This window comes from Heloderma suspectum, chromosome 5 (genome assembly GCF_057233095.1).
Source record: "Heloderma suspectum isolate Gila_16-S chromosome 5, 16-S_ref, whole genome shotgun sequence".
Taxonomy (NCBI): Eukaryota; Metazoa; Chordata; class Lepidosauria; order Squamata; family Helodermatidae; genus Heloderma; species Heloderma suspectum.
The window spans coordinates 169,187,307-169,208,058 of record NC_139462.1 but is presented as its reverse complement, the minus strand read 5'-3'; the positions used below and the strand labels follow the sequence as shown (position 1 = coordinate 169,208,058).

General features: G+C 40.2%; 1 protein-coding gene across 1 annotated transcript in view; it reads left to right on the top strand.

The window, feature by feature from the left end:
* Positions 1 to 17,211, top strand: part of ZCWPW2 (zinc finger CW-type and PWWP domain containing 2) — a 52,977-nt gene extending 35,766 nt beyond the window's left edge. The window contains exons 7-9 of the mRNA XM_084858289.1: positions 2,598 to 2,665; positions 12,843 to 12,964; positions 16,195 to 17,211. Coding sequence (XP_084714415.1) covers positions 2,598 to 2,665; positions 12,843 to 12,964; positions 16,195 to 16,368 — 364 coding nt within the window. The 3' untranslated portion in view covers positions 16,369 to 17,211. The remainder of the gene's footprint in view (positions 1 to 2,597; positions 2,666 to 12,842; positions 12,965 to 16,194) is intronic.
* The last annotated feature ends 3,541 nt before the right edge of the window (positions 17,212 to 20,752 follow it).

Below are 20,752 nucleotides of genomic sequence, written 5' to 3'. Positions count from 1 at the left end.
GGTTGTGCCACTGACTTCACCTCAGATGGAGACACCCAGAGTTAGGCCTCTGATGAAGATCCCAATATCAGATGATCTCATATCTTACACTCTACTCTTAGCACACACCAAGACAGTTGCCTTCTTCAAAGGGATTCTTCAGGAAGCTGTGAAGCCATCTTCAAATATTGTTTCTGAAAACTTCCATGCAAACATGTTGTCCCAGGTGCATATACATGCTAAACAATACAGCGAGCACAGGGAAGAACTGGGAGGGAAACAAGAGCCTCCATGTGAGCTCAAGAAGATTGCTGCTGAACAGGAAGTGCACTACTGACAAACTGGACATAAGAGCTCAAAGACCTTACCAACGCTCTTATACACATGAAAGACACAGTAAGGATAGAAGAAAATGGAAATAAGAGAAATTCTAAAAGAAAAATGTTAAAACCCATATTAGTGTAATACCTTTAATACAGATTTTAGCATTGGCTAAATTGGGGTGGTGGTGGTCTTTCTTTTGGACAACATGGCTACCTTTGCTTTTTGAAATTAGAGAGAATTCTATATGTAAAGAGAGATTCTCTCCCTTCATTGAAGTTTACAGCAGGGGTGCAGAACCTCTTTCAACCCGAGGGCTGAATTCCATTTCAGAGAGGCTTTCAGGGAGCATTTTCCAGTAGTGGGAGGGGCCAAAGGCCAAGGTGGAGGGGCCAAAATAACATGACAAATATAAGTTCTGTTAATTTCAGTGGGCTGACTCTATGTATGACTAAGTCTGGATCCAACCCACTAAGATAATCAACGGCTAAAAATAAACAATAAAAATATTGTTAGCCACCTCTTCATTTATTGGAATATTGGTGCCTTTGACTCAGAGGTGGGACAGAAATATTTCAATAAATAAATAATATATATTCCAATGCAACCTCTATTGTGTTTCTAACATGACAGAATGGCACTCTAAGGATTGAAAGGGGAAATTTTACTCTGAAAGGAACCCTCAAGGAATGGATATTTACAATTTGAGCCATTTTTACATAGTTTAAATATGCATATTCTTAATTTGTTTCATATATTCATAACCATTTACCTTTCTAAATTATTTAATTTGCATGGCAGCAGATTAAGCTTCCAACTTGACTCTCATAAAGTTTTATTGTTGTTTAGTTATTGCAGACAGTTACTTTTATATACAATTTAAATCAGGGGCAGGCAGGCAATACATGGCCTATGGGCCACATGCGCCCCCTGCTGCCCCCAAATTTCAGTAAATTTGGATTACTGCAACACACTCTACGTGGGGCTGCCTATGAAGAGTATTCGGAAACTGCAGTTGGTTCAAAGAGCTGCTGCCAGACAGTTGACTGGGGCTGGTTACAGGGAGCATATAACTCCCTTGTTAAAACAGCTTCACTGGCTTCCAGTCTGTTTCCGGGTTCAATTCAAAGAGCTGGCTATGACCTATAAAGCCCTATACAGCTCCGGTCCAGGTTATCTGAAAGACTGTATCTTCCCTTATGAACCTGCCCGTGTCCCGAGTTCTTCTGGGGAGAACCTTCTCTTAGTCCCACCACTGACACTGGCACGTTTGGTGGGAACCCGGGAGAAGGCCTTCTCGGTGGCTGCCCCACGGCTGTGGAACACCCTTCCCAGAGAGGCTAGGATGGCTCCCTCCTTGATGTGTTTCTGGAGGCAGACTAAAACATTCTTGTTCCAGCAGGCCTTTGGGACATAGTTGGAACCTCGGGGTAAGCTGCTAAAATGCTGTTTTAAAATGCTGTTTTAATGTTTTAATATAATTTTAATTGTTGTTTAATTTATATTTTAAGTTTTGTATATTTTCATATGTTTTAATTGTATATGTTTTAATTTTTGTAATCCACCTTGTGTCCCAGTACTGGGAAAAGGGCAGGTATAAATATAACAACAACAACAACAACAACATCCATAACAATTTGTAGTGGTTTCCATATTGGCTATGGAGTGCCTAAAGGGTCAAAAATAGCTTGGAAACAAGCAACGTTTGACCCTTTAGGCACTCTATAGCCACTATGGATGCCATTTATAAATTATTATTATTAATATTATTATTACACTCACGGGGGGCGGTGTCTGGAGGACAAAATATTGCCCACCCCTGATTTGGATTATTTAGCTATCTGGGTGGATGATTAGTAGATACAGTATAGGTCTTAGACATTTCAGTGACTAAAATTTGGCCTGTGATTAGATTTATCTCTGTGCAGGTATACATAAACATTGCCCCTCCTAACACATCTTCTTAGGGGAACATAATCCCATTAATAAATGATCAAGTGGTTTGAGATAAGTTATAGTACAAGCAGATACAGTGTTAATGATGATGTACTTTTCACCAATGGCTATCAATAGCCTTCTGGTGTAAATGGAAGATAGCTTTGTGCATAAAGCATTATGGGTTGGATCTAAACTTAGTTATACTTAGAGGACTGACTAATCATGACTGACTAAAGTCCCATTGATTTCAATGGCCTGCTCTACATTTAACTAAGTCTGGATCCAACCCTATATATTCACAGGCATGATTTGACTATTCTGGGTAAGTGATTTGCAACAAATATTTTCTCATTTTTTAGAAAAAGAATGTTAACATGTTCACTTGAAATAGAAAGCTCAGAAGATATCCTGTCAACAGAAAATCTAGGTTTGTATAAATATGTACAAGTATCTTTAATCAGAAGAGTCAAATTTTTGAGGAACTTATTCACATCTCTATAGGATACAGAACATGTACCTTTCCTTGCAGGACAATGTAGTCTAGATTAATTGGGGTTTAGTTTCTAGGGGTCTGAAGTATGGAGGATCATTAAGGGGTTAAAAGTTCATGACCATGTGGCATTCCTGAACTGCAGAGCTCTCTTTCCCTAGAACACCCTTCCTCAACCTGATGCCTTCCAGATGTTTGGGAGTTTAACTCCCATTAGCTCTAGCCAGCATGGCCAGTGGTCAAGAATGCTGGGAGTTCATCCCAAACATCTGGAAGGCTGTCCTACAAACTCATCAAAGCCCAATTTTTACATCCTCCAAAAACAGTATAAGGCTTCTTATTCACTCTGGATTTACTTGCCAGGAACAGGGAGGAATAGGTTGGACTAATTAGTATACTGTTACCTGTCCCAAGTCCTTATAATGGAGCAAACTGTAAGTCCAATCAATAAATACATTTTCCCAGCTTTAGGATTCCATGACATTATAAAGCCAGTTTCGAAGTAAGGGCCCTTGTTCACCTGGGTCACAAGCTAGTTTATATTTTATCAGATGCCACATAGGTAATTAAACTATAAATGGAAGATTTCTTTTGATAGAATGGTTAAGGTAGATGCATTGTTTTTTGGTAAAGGGGTTTGTAGGCAGATTTGATTATAGACATAGCTTTCTATGAAGTTCAGAGAGTGCTTCCTAACATTTTACTTGAAAATAGGTGGTATGAAATACCAGTACCTAAGCACTGATTAGTAATTTGCTGATCTGCAGTTCTTTGCTTGTAGCTGCTGCACTGCCACATCTTGAGTTGGGTCAAGGGACAATGTTGTTGAGAGGGAGGAAGAGAACAAATAGTTGCTTTGTTTGCTATTGTATCATCTGGGACTCTTATCAAGCTGTGCTTGATTGGGAGAAGGTCACTGTAGTACATCTGGTGAGGTGAAGTAAGTCATATACCAGCCCTTAGACTAAGCTTCTGTGTATATGGGATTTTTTCCCCTATCCCAGGGTTTAACCATGATCTTGTTTACATCTGTTTCATTGACAGCTCAATCCAAATGCTCCATTATGCCCTTTCAGCTGCTGCAAATATTCAAGCCATTTCAGTGCTGGCAAATTCCATTTTAACCTTATTGTAGAGTCCCTGCCTACATATCCAAGGAATATGATATCCATGCAGCAGAACAGACCCTTTATATTGAGTTCCCATACTATTACGCCTACCACCAACAATGCGAATGTACAGTCCAGATCACAGCTGCTAGTGCTAGCTGTCACCCTGATATAGATGTTGGGTTATACTTTTTAAGTAAAACATGTACAGTTGTATATCTTCTGTCTATTCTTTGGCTCCATATCTAAGACCAGATATTGACTGCAGAAATTTTTAACAGCAATACGCGAGTGTCAGAGATAAAAGGAGAAAAAACATACAAAAAAGGTGAAGGATATTCAGCAGTAGCACTGTCATGATGGCTTAAATATATCAACATGATTCAGCAATATTATATTGTAGCACACAAGTACAATGCTATCTTAGGTTGTATTATGAGCAGCATCATAGTCAGCATTAAAACAGCTGAAGAAAGTAAAAGTGTAGCTCTCTATCCAGTACTGGTTTAAAATACTGATTTAAAATACCATGTTCACTTTTTTGAGTGATTCACTTTAGGTAGTTAATGACAATATGGAAATGGTCAGACAGAGTGTTGTGACATATAGATAAACATATAGATAAAACATATAGATAACACAACATAGCTCAAACATCTATATGTTAAAACACTGGAGGAAACATCTTTTAATAGCTGTTCAACAATCAAACAAGCTGCCTTAGGAAGAAATTGGTCCTCCTTCAGTGGATGATTTAAGAAAATAATAAATCATGAGGAATTTGTCAGGGAATGGGATTATGTATTTGTTTAGATGGTATCCAATTGGTGCCCCTCTGCTAGCAGAAGGCATCTGTCAGCAGCGGGAGGGTGTGTGTGTGATTTTTGGCAATTCCCCTTCCCCCATCAGTCCCCTGTGCCACTTCCCACAGTGTTCTGAAGGATCTCTCAACCCTGCATGGGGAGCTGCAGGTGAGAGGGGGAATCGCTGAAACTCGCCCTCCCTTTCTGATCCTCTGACAGATGCCTTCTGTCAGCAGAGGAACACCAATGGGAAACCACCATAGTTATTCATTTATATTGGTTAATCACTCCTGATGTAAAAATACTGCAGTAAAATCCAAAACAGCACAGATAATAAAATCTACTAACAGCTACAATAAAAATTCATGGAGTCACATGGAGAGCTAAAACCATCTTAAAAGAGCTAAAAACATGACAGCTAAAAGCAACACAGCCAGGATAAAAGCAGAAACAATGATATTAATATCCGTCTTTGGTTTAGAATGAGGAAATGATAAAAGGCCTGAGAGAACATGAACGTCTTTGCTTGGTGCCAAAGAGACATCAGGTGAGCCTCTCTAGAGAGAGCACCACCCTGAGAAGACCTTCTTTCTCATAGCCAACCTCCACAGTTCAGACTGAGATGGCACTTAGGAAAATGCCTCTGTTGATGATCTTATGATACAGATATTGACCTGGTTCGCATGTACTGAACAACCCATAGTTAATAAACTGTGGGTTGTTTGGGAGTGCATGGGAGTGAAGGTGTTGGCTCCTGCCTGCTCACCCACTTCCACTGCACTAAACAGTCAAAGGATGGTCTGTCCCTGGCTTGCTCTTCTGTGATGTGTGAACCCAGAACTCTGGGCTGGCAATGGAGAACCAATCCAGAATTTTAACCCAAATCATGAGTTCAAACCCTGGGTTGCTTCTCCCTCAACAACCAGAATTCCAGGTTCACACATCACAGAGAACAACCCAGGAATGCAGCATCCCTGGCTTGTTTAGCACAGTGGAAGAGGGCAAGTGGTCGGGAGCCAGAACACTTGCTCCCATATTCTCCCAAACAACCCATAGTTTGTTAACCATGGGTTGTCCATTCTGTGCGAACCAGGTCAGGTAGGGATAGACTTCATGACCCATGAATGACTTCCCTTCCAATTCTAAGATTCCATAATTTTTACATGCATAAAACTTTGGGAAAGGTATTGTAAATTATTATAATCGTGAATAATTTGGAATATATGTAATATTTAAGAAGTAGTCCATTTGTACATTCCGGATTTTGTAAAGACATCTCTCAGCCTTGCTTTCATTCTTGTGAGTCTTCTGTAATTCTCTAAATTAGCAAATTATAGATGCTAGTTCATACATTACAGTAAGCCATCTGTTTTTCCTAGTGGATTTACATGGTGATTGCAGTTATCATATCATGGCTTGAAACATACAGGATGTGTTAGCTTCAAGCTAGCTTTTTAATAATAAACACAATAATAATAAGTGGTGAGTTAAGCTTGTAGTTGTGAACCTACTATCACATTTCTATGGCATGAATGGCTGATCTGAATATACCACAGATCCATGGCTTCTTACCTACCACCAGGAGAAATTATGTCATATGGAATTTGAAGATACCCTGTATTCAAGATAACTTTTTATTGATGTATAATAAATAAAATTATTTATGAGTTTCTGTGATTTTCTCCTCTCTTTCCAGTCTTAGGACTAAGTATTTTAAAAACAGTGTGCAAAGTGTTTACTTAGTACTCTGACAGCCATGTCTGCAATAACAGCAAGAAGCTGCTGTAAATTAAATGTTTCCTGCTACTCTGTTTCCTTCCAAATGCCACACTAGGAGCGTTATTAGTTAACATTAACACAGACAGAAGTATCTGCTGACTAAAATTATTAAAGTTCAGTTTGCAGCCTTAGCTCCTCTACTTTTCCCATCAGTGCAGGTGTTTATATCTAGTAATAAAGGATGCCATCCAGCTTCATTAAAAGTCACGAGAATTTTACTGTTGGCTTCAGTGGGATTTGGATTGTGTTCCAAATCAGGAAAATCTGGTATAGGGAAAACAGCTTAATGAATGTCTACAAATATAAATGATCTAATGACTTTGCACACTATTTTTAAAACACTTAAAAAGACATTTTTATTTTTTTTAAAAGAGGGAAAGTCACACCAACTCAATACAGATAAATAAGAAGCTATCTTCAATGTAGAATATCAAAAACTCTTGTTGTTCAGTCGTTCAGTCGTGTCCGACTCTTCGTGACCCCACGGATCATAGCACGCCAGGCCTTCCTGTCCTGCGCTCTCATCGGTGATGCTATCTAGCCATCTCATCCTCTGCCGTCCCCTTCTCCTTTTGCCTTCAGTCTTTCCCAGCATCAGGGTCTTTTCCAGAGAGTTTTCTCTTCGCATTAGGTGGCCAAAATATTGGAGCTTCAGCTTCAGTATCTGTCCTTCCAATGAGCACTCAGGGTTGATTTCCTTTAGGATGGACTGATTTGACCTCCTTGCAGTCCAGGGGACTCGTAAGAGTCTTCTCCAGCACCACAGTTCAAAAGCATCAATTCTTCAGCGCTCAGCCTTCCTTATAGTCCAGCTCTCACAGCCATACATTACTACTGGGAAAACCATAGCTTTGATTAGACGGACCTTTGTCGGCAAGGTGATGTCTCTGCTTCTTACTATGCTGTCTAGGTTTGCCATAGCTTTCCTCCCAAGGAGCAAGCGTCTTTTAATTTCATGGCTACAGTCACTGTCTGTGGTGATCTTGGAGCCCAAGAAAGTAAAATCTGTCACTGCTTCCATTTCTTCCCCTTCTATATGCCAGGAAGTGATGGGGCCAGATGCCATGATCTTCGTTTTTTTAATGTGGAGTTTCAAACCAGCTTTTGCACTCTCCTCTTTCACCCTCAACAAGAGGCTCTTGAGATCCTCTTCGCTTTCTGCCATTAGGGTGGTATCGTCTGCATATCGGAGGTTGTTGATAATTCTCCCAGCAATCTTAATTCCGACCTCTGATTCATCCAACCTGGCATTTCTCATGATGTACTCTGCATATAAGTTAAATAAGCAGGGTGACAATATGCAGCCTTGTCGTACTCCTTTCCCAATTTTGAACCACTCGGTTGTTCCATGTCTGGTTCTTACTGTTGTTTCTTGACCCTCGTACAGGTTTCTCAGGAGACAGGTAAGGTGGTCTGGTACTCCCATCCCTTTAAGAATTTGCCAGAGTTTGTTGTGATCCACACAATCAAAGTCTTTAGCGTAGTCAATGAAGCAGAAATAGATGTTTTTCTGGAATTCTCTTGCTTTCTCCATGATGCAGCGAATGTTGGCGATTTGATCTCTAGTTCCTCTGCCTCTTCGAAACCCAGCTTGTACTTCCGGTAGTTCTCGGTTCGCATACTGCTGAAGCCTAGCTTGTACGATTTTGAGCATCACCTTGCTGGCATGTGAAATGAGCGCAATTGTGCGGTAATTTGAACACTCTTTGGCGTTGCCCTTCTTTGGAATTGGAATGTAAACTGACCTTTTCCAGTCTTGCGGCCATTGTTGAGTGTTCCAAATGTGTTGGCATATTGAGTGCAGCACTTTAACAGCATCATCTTTTAGGATTTTAAATAGCTCAGCTGGAATACTGTCATCTCCGCTAGCTTTGTTGTTACTAATGCTTCCTAAGGCCCACTTGACTTCACTCTCTAGGATGTCTGGCTCAAGTTCAGTGACCGCACTATCATGGCTATCAGGGACATTCAGATCTTTCCTGTATAGTTCTTCTGTGTATTCTTGCCACCTCTTCTTAATCTCATCTGCTTCTGTGAGGTCCCTGCCTTCTTTGTCCTTTATCATGCCCGTCTTTGCACAAAACGTTCCCTTGAGATCTCCAATTTTCTTGAAGAGATCTCTAGTCTTTCCCATTCTGTTGTTTTCCTCGATTTCTTTGCATTGTTCATTTAAGAAAGCCTTCTTGTCTCTCCTTGCTATTCTCTGGAACTCTGCATTCAGTTGGATATATCTTCCCCTTTCTCCCTTGCTTTTCGCTTCCCTTCTTTCCTCAGCTACTTGTAAAGCCTCATCAGACAGCCACTTGGCTTTCTTGCATTTCTTTTTCTTTGGGATGGATTGAGTTGCTGCCTCCTGAACAATGTTACGGACCTCCATCCATAGTTGCTCAGGCACTCTATCAGGTCTAATCCCTGAAATCTATTCCTCACCTCCACTGTATATTCATCAGGGATATGATTTAGGTCATACCTGAATGGTTTAGTGGTTTTCCTTACGTTCTTCAATTTAAGCCGAAATTTTGCAAGAAGCAGCTCATGATCTGAGCCACAGTCAGCTCCAGGTCTTGTTTTTACTGACTGTATGGAGCTTCTCCATCTTTGGCTGCAAAGGACATAATCAATCTGATTTTGATATTGACCATCTGGTGATGTCCATGTGTAGAGTCGTCTCTTGTGCTGTTGGAAAAGAGTGTTTGCTGTGATCAGCGTGTTCTCTTGGCAAAACTCTATTAGCTTTTGTCCTGCTTCATTTTGTACACCAAGGCAATGCCTGCCTGTTATCCCGGTGATTTCTTGACTTCCTACTTTAGCATTCCAATCCCCTATGATGAAGAGGACATCTTTTTTTGGTGTTAGTTCTAGAAGGTGTTGTAGGTCTTCATAGAACCCATCAACCTCAGCTTCTTCGGCATCAGTGGTTGGGGCATAGACTTGAATTACTGTGATGTTGAATGGTTTGCCTTGGATTCATACTGAGATCATTCTATCATTTTTAAGATTGTACCCCACTACTGCTTTTCCCACCCTTTTGTTGACTATGAGTGCTACTCCATTTCTTCTAAGGGATTCTTGCCCACAATAGTAGATATGATGGTCACCGGAATTAAATTCGCCCATGCCTGTCCATTTTAGTTCGCTGATTCCCAAGATGTCAATGTTCAATCTTGCCATCTCATGTTTGGCCACCTCCAGCTTACCTTGATTCATTGATCTGACATTCCAGGTTCCTAAACAATATTGTTCTTTACAGCATCAGATTTTCTTTTCACCACCAGACACATCCGCAGCTGAGTGTCCTTTCGGCTTTGGCCCAGCCGCTTCACACTTTCTGGCGCTACTTGGAAATACCCTCTGCTCTTCCCCAGTAGTATATTGGACACCTTCCGACCTGAGGGGCTCATCTTCCGGCGTCATATCTTTTAGCCTTGTGATACGTTCCATGGGGTTTTCTTGGCAAGAATACTGGAGTGGGTTGCCATTTCCTTCTCCAATCAAAAACTCTACATGACATAATTTCTCATGGTGATAAGATGCTATGCATATGTGGTACACTCAGGTGGTTTTCTGACTTCTGCCTGTATTGTGTGGAAGAGGGCTTGAAGGGAAAGCTATCAGGCAGTAGACATTGGGGGAAATGCAGTATAGGGGACAAAGAAGTTTTTCTTCAGAACTAGAGGTTGGAAATGACTGGTGCATTTCAAAGAGAGACTTTTTTCTGTACTAAAGCATCTCCTTCAGTACAGAACCAGTATGGCGACAGTGTCAAATTAGCATTGGGTTTGTCTGCAAGGATCTGCAGAAACAGATTTATTACACCCCCATAAAAAGAACATATGATCTATAATTATTCATTTATAGGTAAATGGTTCCCAAACAATACCTTGCCATGCACATAATTTTCATAGATGTTAATGTCATAACAGCTGAACAAAATATACAAATGTCTTTTCTGTGTAAATCCTGCTATTAATTTTTAGTAGCTTCTGGCATGCAATAAATTGACTAGATAACTTACCTTACACATCTAAGTGACATCAGTGAAAATTGGTTTAGATTATATCTAACCACAACTATAAGGTTCTACTTGATGCTTTATTAGCTCTGGCTTCCAGGAGCACAATTGAGCATTTTTATTTCAACAAGTAAAGTTATTTAGAATTTGTTGTGTTAGATTAGTTTCTTTGCTTTCTTTGTTTTTTTTTACTTCAAATACAGTAGCCTTCTAAAACTTCCTAAAGCTAATGGTATTAAAATATAAGATTAAAAAAAACATTTACATTAAACAAATTGAACATTGTTACCAATTTACCTCATTTGAAAGCAAAGTTTGGAAAGTAAAGAGATTCAAATTGGATACTGGATGGAAAAATAGATGAGCGGGAAAGATGAGTAGCAGTGATATTGATAGATGCCCGTTTCCACCTTTTAAATGTTAATATTAACATACATGTAGTTATAAAAAATGTACAAAGAGAGAAGCAAATAAGACGACAATAAAAATTAGGATTATAATAGATCAAGCATAGAAGACTGGATCCAGACTAAATTAGCTGAAGTTTGGTAACATTGGAATTAATGGGACAAAGGGCAGAGCAATTATAAGTGGGGATGGCAGGGGGGAGTGAAGCCACAGAGCGTCCATGAGTTTCAAAGCCCTGTCAGGTTGTGCTTTGAAGGAAAATACCTATGCCAGCTCTAGTAGGTCCAAGCCCGCCTCTGACCTGTCCCAGAACACCTTGTTTTGAGGTCTACCATCAAAGGAAACACTGCTGGCAGTACATATATGTATGTGGAGCTTTCTGTGGGTATTCCGGGGTGCACCAGGAGTGGCCCCTCGACTAGCAGAACCCCTCTCCACTAACATTTTTACACTTTCCTAACTCCTTCCAGCCAGCAGATCTGAAGGTTAGGATTATTCTGTGGATTTCAGTGAGAACTATGTCCAACTAACATACTCTGGATCCAGCCCACAGTTATTGATTGTAAAAGGAAGATAACTACTTTTTCTCCAACAGTTTATAAAATTTTGTTAGTTTCTAAGAAAAACTATTCTTTTGTCACCTTTTCTTCTGTACATCAAATTTAATGAGTTAATTGTGCAGAAAATATGTATTCATGTAGTTTACTTTCCCACTCCCTTATACTTGGGATTTTATCTATCCTTCAGTACATCACACATGTATCAAGCACACATCAATATTCTAAGTATATTAATCATGTATGCTACCATTTCAAAAAGGGTCAGTGGAAGATTTTTTTGTGTAATTTAGGGTGCAATCCTATGCATGTTTTGACTGTAAAAAGTCCTACAACTCCCAGCAGTCCCCAGCTAGAATGCTAGCTGGAGAACGCTGGGAGTTGTAGGACTTCCTTCGGTTCAGACGTGCATAGCATTCTGCCCTTAGTAAAATTAATATTGAGTCTGTGTCTAAGAGAAAACCAATCATTTTATTTATTGCCATTTTAATATCAGATCAAACCTTACACGCTATTAAGTCCACCAAATGCAATAAGAAGTTCCTATTTCTCATTTACAAGTAGGATTGTAATTGTTAGTAATTTCTGTGTATTGTTCCAATTTGTAATCCATTTTAACTGAAAAAGTTGGATTCAAATTGATCAAATTAACTTTGACACTAGTGGAACAATATAATCTAAGCAGTTTGTCTCAACTGGTTTGTGATATGAGCTGTATGTAAGGAATGTTATATCTCTTAGGGCGCAATCCTAACTAGATAGGCTGCCGCCTCTGAATGCGGAGGCAACCGCCTATCCAAAGCAAGGCAGGAGAGGCACGGGGGGGATCGTTCCCTCCGCGCCTCTCCTGCCTTGCTATTTTTCATGTTTTCAGCTGTCTAGAGGTGGGTGGACTGACCAGGAGAGGAAGCTGCTGTACGACACATTGGATGTGTCATACACACAGCTCCGCAATCCCTGCCCCGGAACGCCCCCCCTGGAACGCCCCTTTTCAGTCGCTCCGTGCTCCTCTTCTGAGCGTGGAGGTTGGGGCTTCTCCGCGCTGCCTCCAAGGCAGCGCGGACAAGCAGGGAGGTCAATTTTCCGGGAACTGACCTCAGAGTGCGGGCTTTGAGGTCGGTTCCTGGAAATGAGCATATCCTATGGTCCTCTAGACAGTGTCTAGTGGCCATTGGATTGCTCCCTTAAATGGTTAAAAAATAGGTACAAATAGTGCTGTCAGTAGAAGCCAGTCCTAGTATTCTGGATGTAGCCCAGTGAGAGCAATCACTGCATTTTGTTGCGCAGGATTAATGTCATTTGAAACTTATTTTTGTGTTAAGAAATGTGATGATTACCCCTTCCACTTAGTGCCTGTTGTCCAAGCAGTTCACTGAGCAATAAATAGCATTCCATTAATATACAATGTATATTTTAGCTAAAATATTAATATTGTTGTTTTATTAGTTGTCTCCAAGACAGAAAGTATACTAAAAGATTTGGACCAAATTCTCAAGCGTGTTGCAGCCACCTCCAAGCCATCCTTTGAGTCATTTCTGGATGGAGAGGACAATGATGTGAGGGAAGAGGTATAAATTATTCATAGCTCTTCTACTAACTACTAATAATTAGGAAAAGCACTTTGGCAGAATGCTTATTTTTGGCTAAGCAACACAATTTGAAATATTGTCTAAGCTTATAATGTATTTACAAAAAATATTCATACCAGACTCTAAAGGGTTATATATTGAGAAATTATAATACTGTTTGAAGAATACAATTGTTAAAATCATGTACACTTCAATAAGTACGTGCATCTAACGAGACCATTTTTGAAATTAATATTTATCACTGGGATCCCAGACCAGGGAAGCTGCATTCTCTGATAACCTTGTTATTATTTGTTTTGCATATATCTGCATACAAACAGGCAAAACAGCTACCATTTTAATACTCCTTTGCCACGCCAAGTTCCCCCTACAGCTTTTTTAAACAGATAGAGGGAACTTATGGCATTCTGAGCATTTTTATTTCTTTGTTTATAAAGACGAGAGAAAGAAGGGTACTATATAGAATTATTATTATTACAATATAACACCTGGACATTTTTCAGACACACTAGAAAACAAAGCTGCAGCATCACATGTATTTATTTCTGTCGCGTTTTAGCAACATTGGCCTAGCACATCATTCAGCAGCTACTCTATGCAATGTGCTTTGACTGTTTCCAGGAATGCACAGAGAACATAATATGTGTCCAAGGTCTCAGAATGATTTGTGAGCATGTACCCACATGAGACTAAAGCACTGGTTTCTTTTATTAATTGTTCACTTTTAAAAAATCATTCTTACAAGGATAGGAATGTGGTAGCCTTTTAGTTTACATCTGCAACTAGATATTTGTGTGTTACATTTCTGTACTGCTTTCTGGCAAAGCTTCCACTTGCAGCAGCAGCATCTGTTTATTTGTATGCTGCCTTTCCATAAGATTGTGTCTAAAGCGGTTCACAACATATCATACAAACAGTAATGAACACAGCAATTATAAAACACCCCATAGGAACAGTTATCAATAACCACAGTATCAATAGATGCATAATTAAAATATAAGTATGTTTATATTTATATATTAAAAATATAAATTTATTGCTGTAAGCTGCCTTGGGAGGGCTACTGACCTGAAAGGCAGCCAAGAAATATTTTTAAATAAATAAATAAATAAATGCGCAATCCTATGGCTGCTAGACAGTGGCTAGACAGCCATAGGATTATTTGGTTTTCGGGAACTGACCTTGGAGCCAGTGCTCTGAGGTCGGTTCCCAGGAAACCACCTCCCCATCCCCACCTCCTCGTAGGTGGTGCAGATCATCTTGGGCTCTGCGCTCGTAAGAGCAATACAGAGCAGGAGGAAAGGGGGTGTTCCCTGGGGCAGAGATGGGTGGGGACCTTGGAAGGGCCAATACAATGCTTCCTATGTGTTGTCTGCCCCCCCCCCATGCACTCTGAAGTGCTGCAGCTAGACAATCTAAATCAGCCATCTAGCCACAAATGCAGGGTGGCTGGAGCATGGAGGCAAAGATCCCCTCCGCGCTCTGCCCGCCCTGCATTGGATAGGTTGTCATCTTCGAGTTTGTATTTTGAATAAAACAGTACAAATAAACTGACCTAATCCAACAGTTTAGCACTAAACAGGAGCAAGGAAAAAGCCAAAGACTGGGAAAAATAAACTACTTACAGGGACAAATGATCACCATTCCATAGAGTTCTCCACAATTAACCTACAAGCACTGGTTGGCAGCCACACCTCTCATTTCTGGGAGCCTTCCTCCCTGATCCTGCGTGGGTCTCTTCTCTCAGTCCCTTCCCCATTTCTCATGTAGGGCAGTAAAGATTGCCAGCCCTCCTTCAAGCCCCACATACACTCACAATTTTATTTTATTTATTTACTTTATTTCATTTCTATACTGCCCAATAAATATTGTCAGTCCTCTCTTGACAGTCAGTTTTGACATTAGTCAATTTCTCTCCACCAAGCACCCCTTCCAGCAGTGTCTTCAGGCAGCAGGGTATAATAATGGAGCAACAGCTGTTCCAGTGCCAACCCTTTAATGCAGACCACTAGCAATGAATTATCCACCTTTGGAAAGCTGCCATCACACAGTCTTCATCAACCTGTGTTGGGAGCAATTGTGCTTCTCCTGATGTAAGGCACCTTTACTCATATGTAAGGAGGCTGCTCCCCCAAGCTCCTAGTCTCCAGCTGGTCAAGTCTCTCTCTGTCCCCTTCGTTTTTGTTTTTCTGTGGAATAGACTACACTGAACCAGAGCTATTATTTTGTAGTTTGCTTAAAGAGAGAGACATTGGAGTGGCAGGTCTGCATTACACAGGGTTTATCAGGCTCCAAGGCGGTAGGGCAAGATAGGTGGAACTGCTTTGCCCCTTGATGTTAGTCTCCACCAAGCAGCCCTGCTATATCTTTCTTGCCATTCATCTGTGCAATACTCTCAGAGTTTTTGAAATGGAAAATGAGACAAAGTGGGGAGGGTTATTGCCATTTTTTTCATTGACCTTCAAAAACCTATATAAAGATATCCCAACAGTATGAAGGTATCCATCAGTCTCTTAATTATTTTTTGTTATGGGTTCTTGAAACTTTCAGGCAAAATAGTATTTGCAGCCTGTTCCCATAATAATTTTGTTAAAATAATCTCTGTTGCATAGCTTATTACAGTCTTTTCAGCCTTTTCCTGTAGTAGTTTTGTGAAGAATGAAACAAAAAAATTCAACTTTTTTAACTGTTTCATTTTGTTTGTATGCATATGGAGAGTACAGATTAGTCCACATTTTTTCTTCCTGTATACTTTATAGATAAGGTGACTGAGAGTTGAGTGATCTTAAAACCAAAAATAATATACAATGACTGCCGCCCCGCCATCCAGCACTAGTTGATTACAGCTATTCTAATGCAAGAAATAGAGGACTGGATCCAGACTTAATCATACTCAGAGCAGACCCATTAAAATCAATGGGCCTTTAATTAGTCTTTACTGACTTAAGTTCCACTGATTTCAATGGCCTACTCTAAGCATGACTAAGTCTAGATCCAACCCAGAGTTTCTGGATAGAACCCATATTCCCATCTTCATCAAATGACACATCTAGGTGATTCACCAGATGTGTACTGTGATGTGGATCTAGATGCACATCTGTATTCACATTGGCTGCACATGCATAAACCTCCTGCTGGTGGATCAGATGAAGGCCTTTTGTTGCAAAATTGTGTTTAATATATCCACAGTATAAATGTTTTTCTTCTAGGTAGCTAACTGCTGCATGGAGTTTACTGAAAAAAGGCCAATGGAAATCAACACCCAAGAGGACTGTATTATAATTGATGGTAAAGCTTTCAAGGCTGGAGAGTGCATTGAGAGCATAACAGACAGGTTTAAGGAAATAGATTCTTTAATGGCTGAATTCCAAGACAGCTTGTAGCACTGATAAGAGAGAACCTATTATACTATTTACAGCTTTAGAGTACACCCTTTTTCACATATAGTGGGAGATCCTTAACAGCAGTTCAACAGTATTGTTAGTTTGAAGTTAGTATCATTTTAACAGAGTATCCTCCGCCCCCATCACATTCACTGATAAAATTGATATCAGACTTAGTCTGTGTTCAGATAAAAAAGCAGGATTTAATAGCAAAGTCACTCAATTTTAGATACTTTTCCCTGTTAGATACATATTTTTCTTGGTTTAAGCAAATTTTAAATTTCTTCTAAAAATCAGAACAAAAATACTGTAATGTTGGAAACTGTAGATGGTGATTATGTTGTTAGTATTCTTTATTTCATTTATAAAGATCAAAGGAGAACAAAAATTAAGTCAAAAAAATTTAAAAAATAAAATAAAAATCAGAACAAAAATAAAGAGAAATCATAGAGAGATTTTAAGCATGCCTTGAATTTCTGAGGCTTCACAAAAAGGTTGCTTACAACTCTTCAAGAAGTAATTTAAGAAAATCCTATAGGGATCATAATCTCAGTTTTACAACTTTAACTACATGAGTTTCTCTAGTACGAAACACTTATGGATCAGAGCTTTGTTCCATGTATATAATTCCAACTAAACTGTACTCAGTGGGATTCACCTGAAGATAATTCAGCCATGGAGGGTGAATATTTAGCCATGGAAGGTGAATATTTTGTCTAAAGATGTTTCCTCTCTTAAGTTGTCATATTTTGCATTTGAGTAGATGATAAAAGATTCATAGGAATAATAGTAGCATATGCATTATGTTGTCTCTGGTGCTATCAGTAGAAGTCATGGATCAATCGATGTGTTGCTCTGCATCTCCTTATATCACTTGACTCACCTAAAAATATTCAGAACATAGGTTGAACCGAGTTAAAGGGAATTGTGATGCAGCAACAAATAATACCCACAGTACCAATTTAATATGCTGCATGTCAATTTGTGATGACTGGATTATGCAGAATATGGTCACATCTATATATCAGTCACTAACTCTGAAGGGAAAAAAGTGAGTATTTTTTAAAGAAGACAATGAAACAAGTAATTTCTCAAATTTTTCCAGAACTTTTAAAAAGTTAAGTTCTATAGTTTGAAGGATTGATGACTCTCCACAAATAATGACAGGAAATGTTACAATATAGTGGACTGGAAGCCATAAACCAGGAGTGGGGAATTTATGGCCTTCCAGCTGATGATAGACTGCAACTCCCATCTTCCCTCACCATTGGCTATGCTGGTAAGGGCTGATGGGAGTTGCACTCCAAAAATATCTGGAGGGCTACAAATTGTCCATTGCTGCCATAGATTGAACTGACAAGCTCAACATCATCTCAAAGGAATATGACAGCAATGTGATGAGCCTGAGAAAAGTCATCAGGAGCCAGGAATTTGCCAGAATGCATAAGGATACCGGATCACTGTTAACTGCATCAGGGTCTGGAAGGCAAATTTTGACAGGGTTTGGGCTAGGGAAGCCAGACCTGGCAGGTAGGCAGTCAAGACTGGACAAGAATTTAAGGCAGAGAACAGGCTGCTTGGGAAACTGCTCGCAGAAGGGTGAAAAATGCAGAAGAGATGCAGTGGTACACATTGAGCACAAAGCACTTTAGACAAGAATTCTTCACCTGTCTGCCCGCAGCTCCTCCTTTTTATAGGGATTATTGGCAGGCTGGAGCCATTAAGACCAGAGCAATCAAATTAGTCCCACTGAGTTTGAGTGAAAGTCAATCAGATATGATTGTTCCATCACAGGAATGAAAAAATGTCCAAGGGAGGACCCAAGAGTACCAAGAGAGTAGCATAGTGGGGTATTAGCATAGTGGAGAATGAAAAGGACCACAAAAGGGATTTGTTTTACTGCACTATATCTTGAATGAGGCAGTCACTTAGTAGTCCTGGACCATTACTATCCGAATAATTTGCGTAACTTATATAGAGGAAATGTACACATGGTGTAGATGCTGATTAATGTGTGGAGCAAAGGGAATGAGGAGCCAATGTGCACATGCCACTGAAAGCGATACAGCACAGAGATTGATGGTATCCACATTTCAATGTATATTCCATTATGGATATGATCTGCACGCATGGTTCCTGATCCACCAAGAATCCTGCCTCAGCCCACATATCTCCTTAGCTGGATTAGACCACTGTTTTTTTTACTCTGATTTGCGAGGTAGGGAATGGAAAAGGGATGTCTTAGTGTGAATTCCTAAGGGCCATGAAACTGGCCCCATATTCCTAACAAAAACAAATGCCTATAAAAACATGTATTTGGAGAGAACACTAAAAGACAGGTTGCTTATTTATTGTTCAGCTTTAGAAATTAACACTATCACAGCCACTTTAGTCTCTCCAATTAGGATTGGCAGCTTTCAAGATTTATTTAAACAATTCTGAAAATCACTGTTACGTCTTAATATAGATATATAGATGTAGATATATAGATATAAACATTCCTTTCAAGACAGGGGGAAAGAGAAAAAGAAATATACCATGATTGAACTCTTGAGAATCACAGTCTTAAGGATAGTGTGCTTCCAAGTCATTTATTTTAACTGTACCACCTGCTGCCCATGTGCAAAACACATGCTGTGTCTTCCACAGTTAGTTACTGCTTTCTTTACTTTGAAAGGCATGTGTTTCTGCAGTTGAGTGCCTTCCCCAGTTAGTAGCATGTGCCTTTAGGTATATATTCTGCACTTGTCAGACAACAGGATAGTCTAGAAATAAGCATAGATAATACAGCTTACTCACAAAGTTCTATAATTTGCATAGGGAATAGAACAAACTCTTATTGGGTGGGTCTACTGCAATCACCACTACAGTGCACGTTCTAGTGTGTATGACAGAACAGAACAAGCAAATGACTATCTTCGGGGCGTGTGTGTGTGTTACAGAACATAAAAGTACATCCATCCGCATGGTAGAGAACCAGTTGCTTTGTAATGAAGAGTACATCTATTACTTTCACTGTGACCATCCAAAACTAAATAAGGAAACTGCAGCTGTTCCCTCACAGAGACTATATCAGCATAGCTAGAACTGCTGACTTAAGGGGCCATGAAGCTCACATACAACCAATGCTAGGCTTTGATAATACACTGTTATTTCCCACCACCACTATCACTATCCTAGTGACTCATCTAATCAAAATATACTCATTACCACCTAGCACATGGTAGCCAACATGGGGTAGAGGGGTGGGAAATTAACCCATGCAGGCTTTTCGCCATAACGATCTGGTCATGAAGTCCATCACAGACTAACTTTGACTCTTTGTATGTCATGACAAGCTACCTTAAATATTGGTCATTGGTGGGCTGCAGCAGACTGAAGAATAATACAATATTTATATTTTCTTTCTCTTCCTATCCTACATATGCTGAATAGAGTAATTGCTGTAGTCCCTCTGTGGTGCTGCTACTCTTGCTTGGGACACTCTCTAGAAGCAAATGAGGTGCTTGAGGCCTTCTTTTTGAGCACAAAAGCTAGGCCACAAATTGGCACCTATTTATTTTCATATTGTTACCCATCAGTCTCTAAGGCCATTTACAGAAATGAAACACCATATTTCTGCTATTAATTTGCAAACACAATCTTACAACAACAAACAAATATACTTAATAAAGTTATCTTCAACTTTGTCTACAGACCTTTGCCTTTTTCTCAGCTAGTTGCCTTTGTAAACCTTTCACTTGGTCCTGTGCATGCTGAGCATGGTTTCTTGAAAACAAAAAGAGGACAAACATATAAGTAGGGATGGCGGAGAATTTCTCCCCGAAACTTCGGGGGGCCGAGCGCCAACGTGTTCGGCCCCCCGAACAAGTTTCGGGGAGAAATCCTCCGCACCCCGCACCCCCCCGGGATGGGACTTACCTTCCCTGAATGTCCCTCCCGGCGGCGGGTCCGGCTGGCGGTTCGTCCGGTGTTCGAGCGGGGCGGGAGCGGCAGCCGGTCTTTCGACCGGCTGCCGCCCCCGCCATTGCAATGAAAGAAAAAAAAAAAACCGTCCCCTGATAGGCTACGTGACGATTCACGTAGCCTATCACGGCTAGATTTGCAAAGTCAGCCGTGATAGGCTACGTGAATAGTCACGTAGCCTATCACGGGTGACTTAAAAAAAAAAAAAAAAAGTGTGTACGGATAATGCCGGCCCCCATAGGGAGCCGCCATTCCCCTTCCTTATTTGGTCGTTGTAGTCTACGTCAATGTTTACGTAGACTACGGTGAAAATAAGGGCAACGCTATTTGCGTTGCCCTTATTTTCGCCGTAGTCTACGTAAACATTGACGTAGACTACAGCAACTAAATAAGGAACGCGAATGGCAGCTCCCTATGG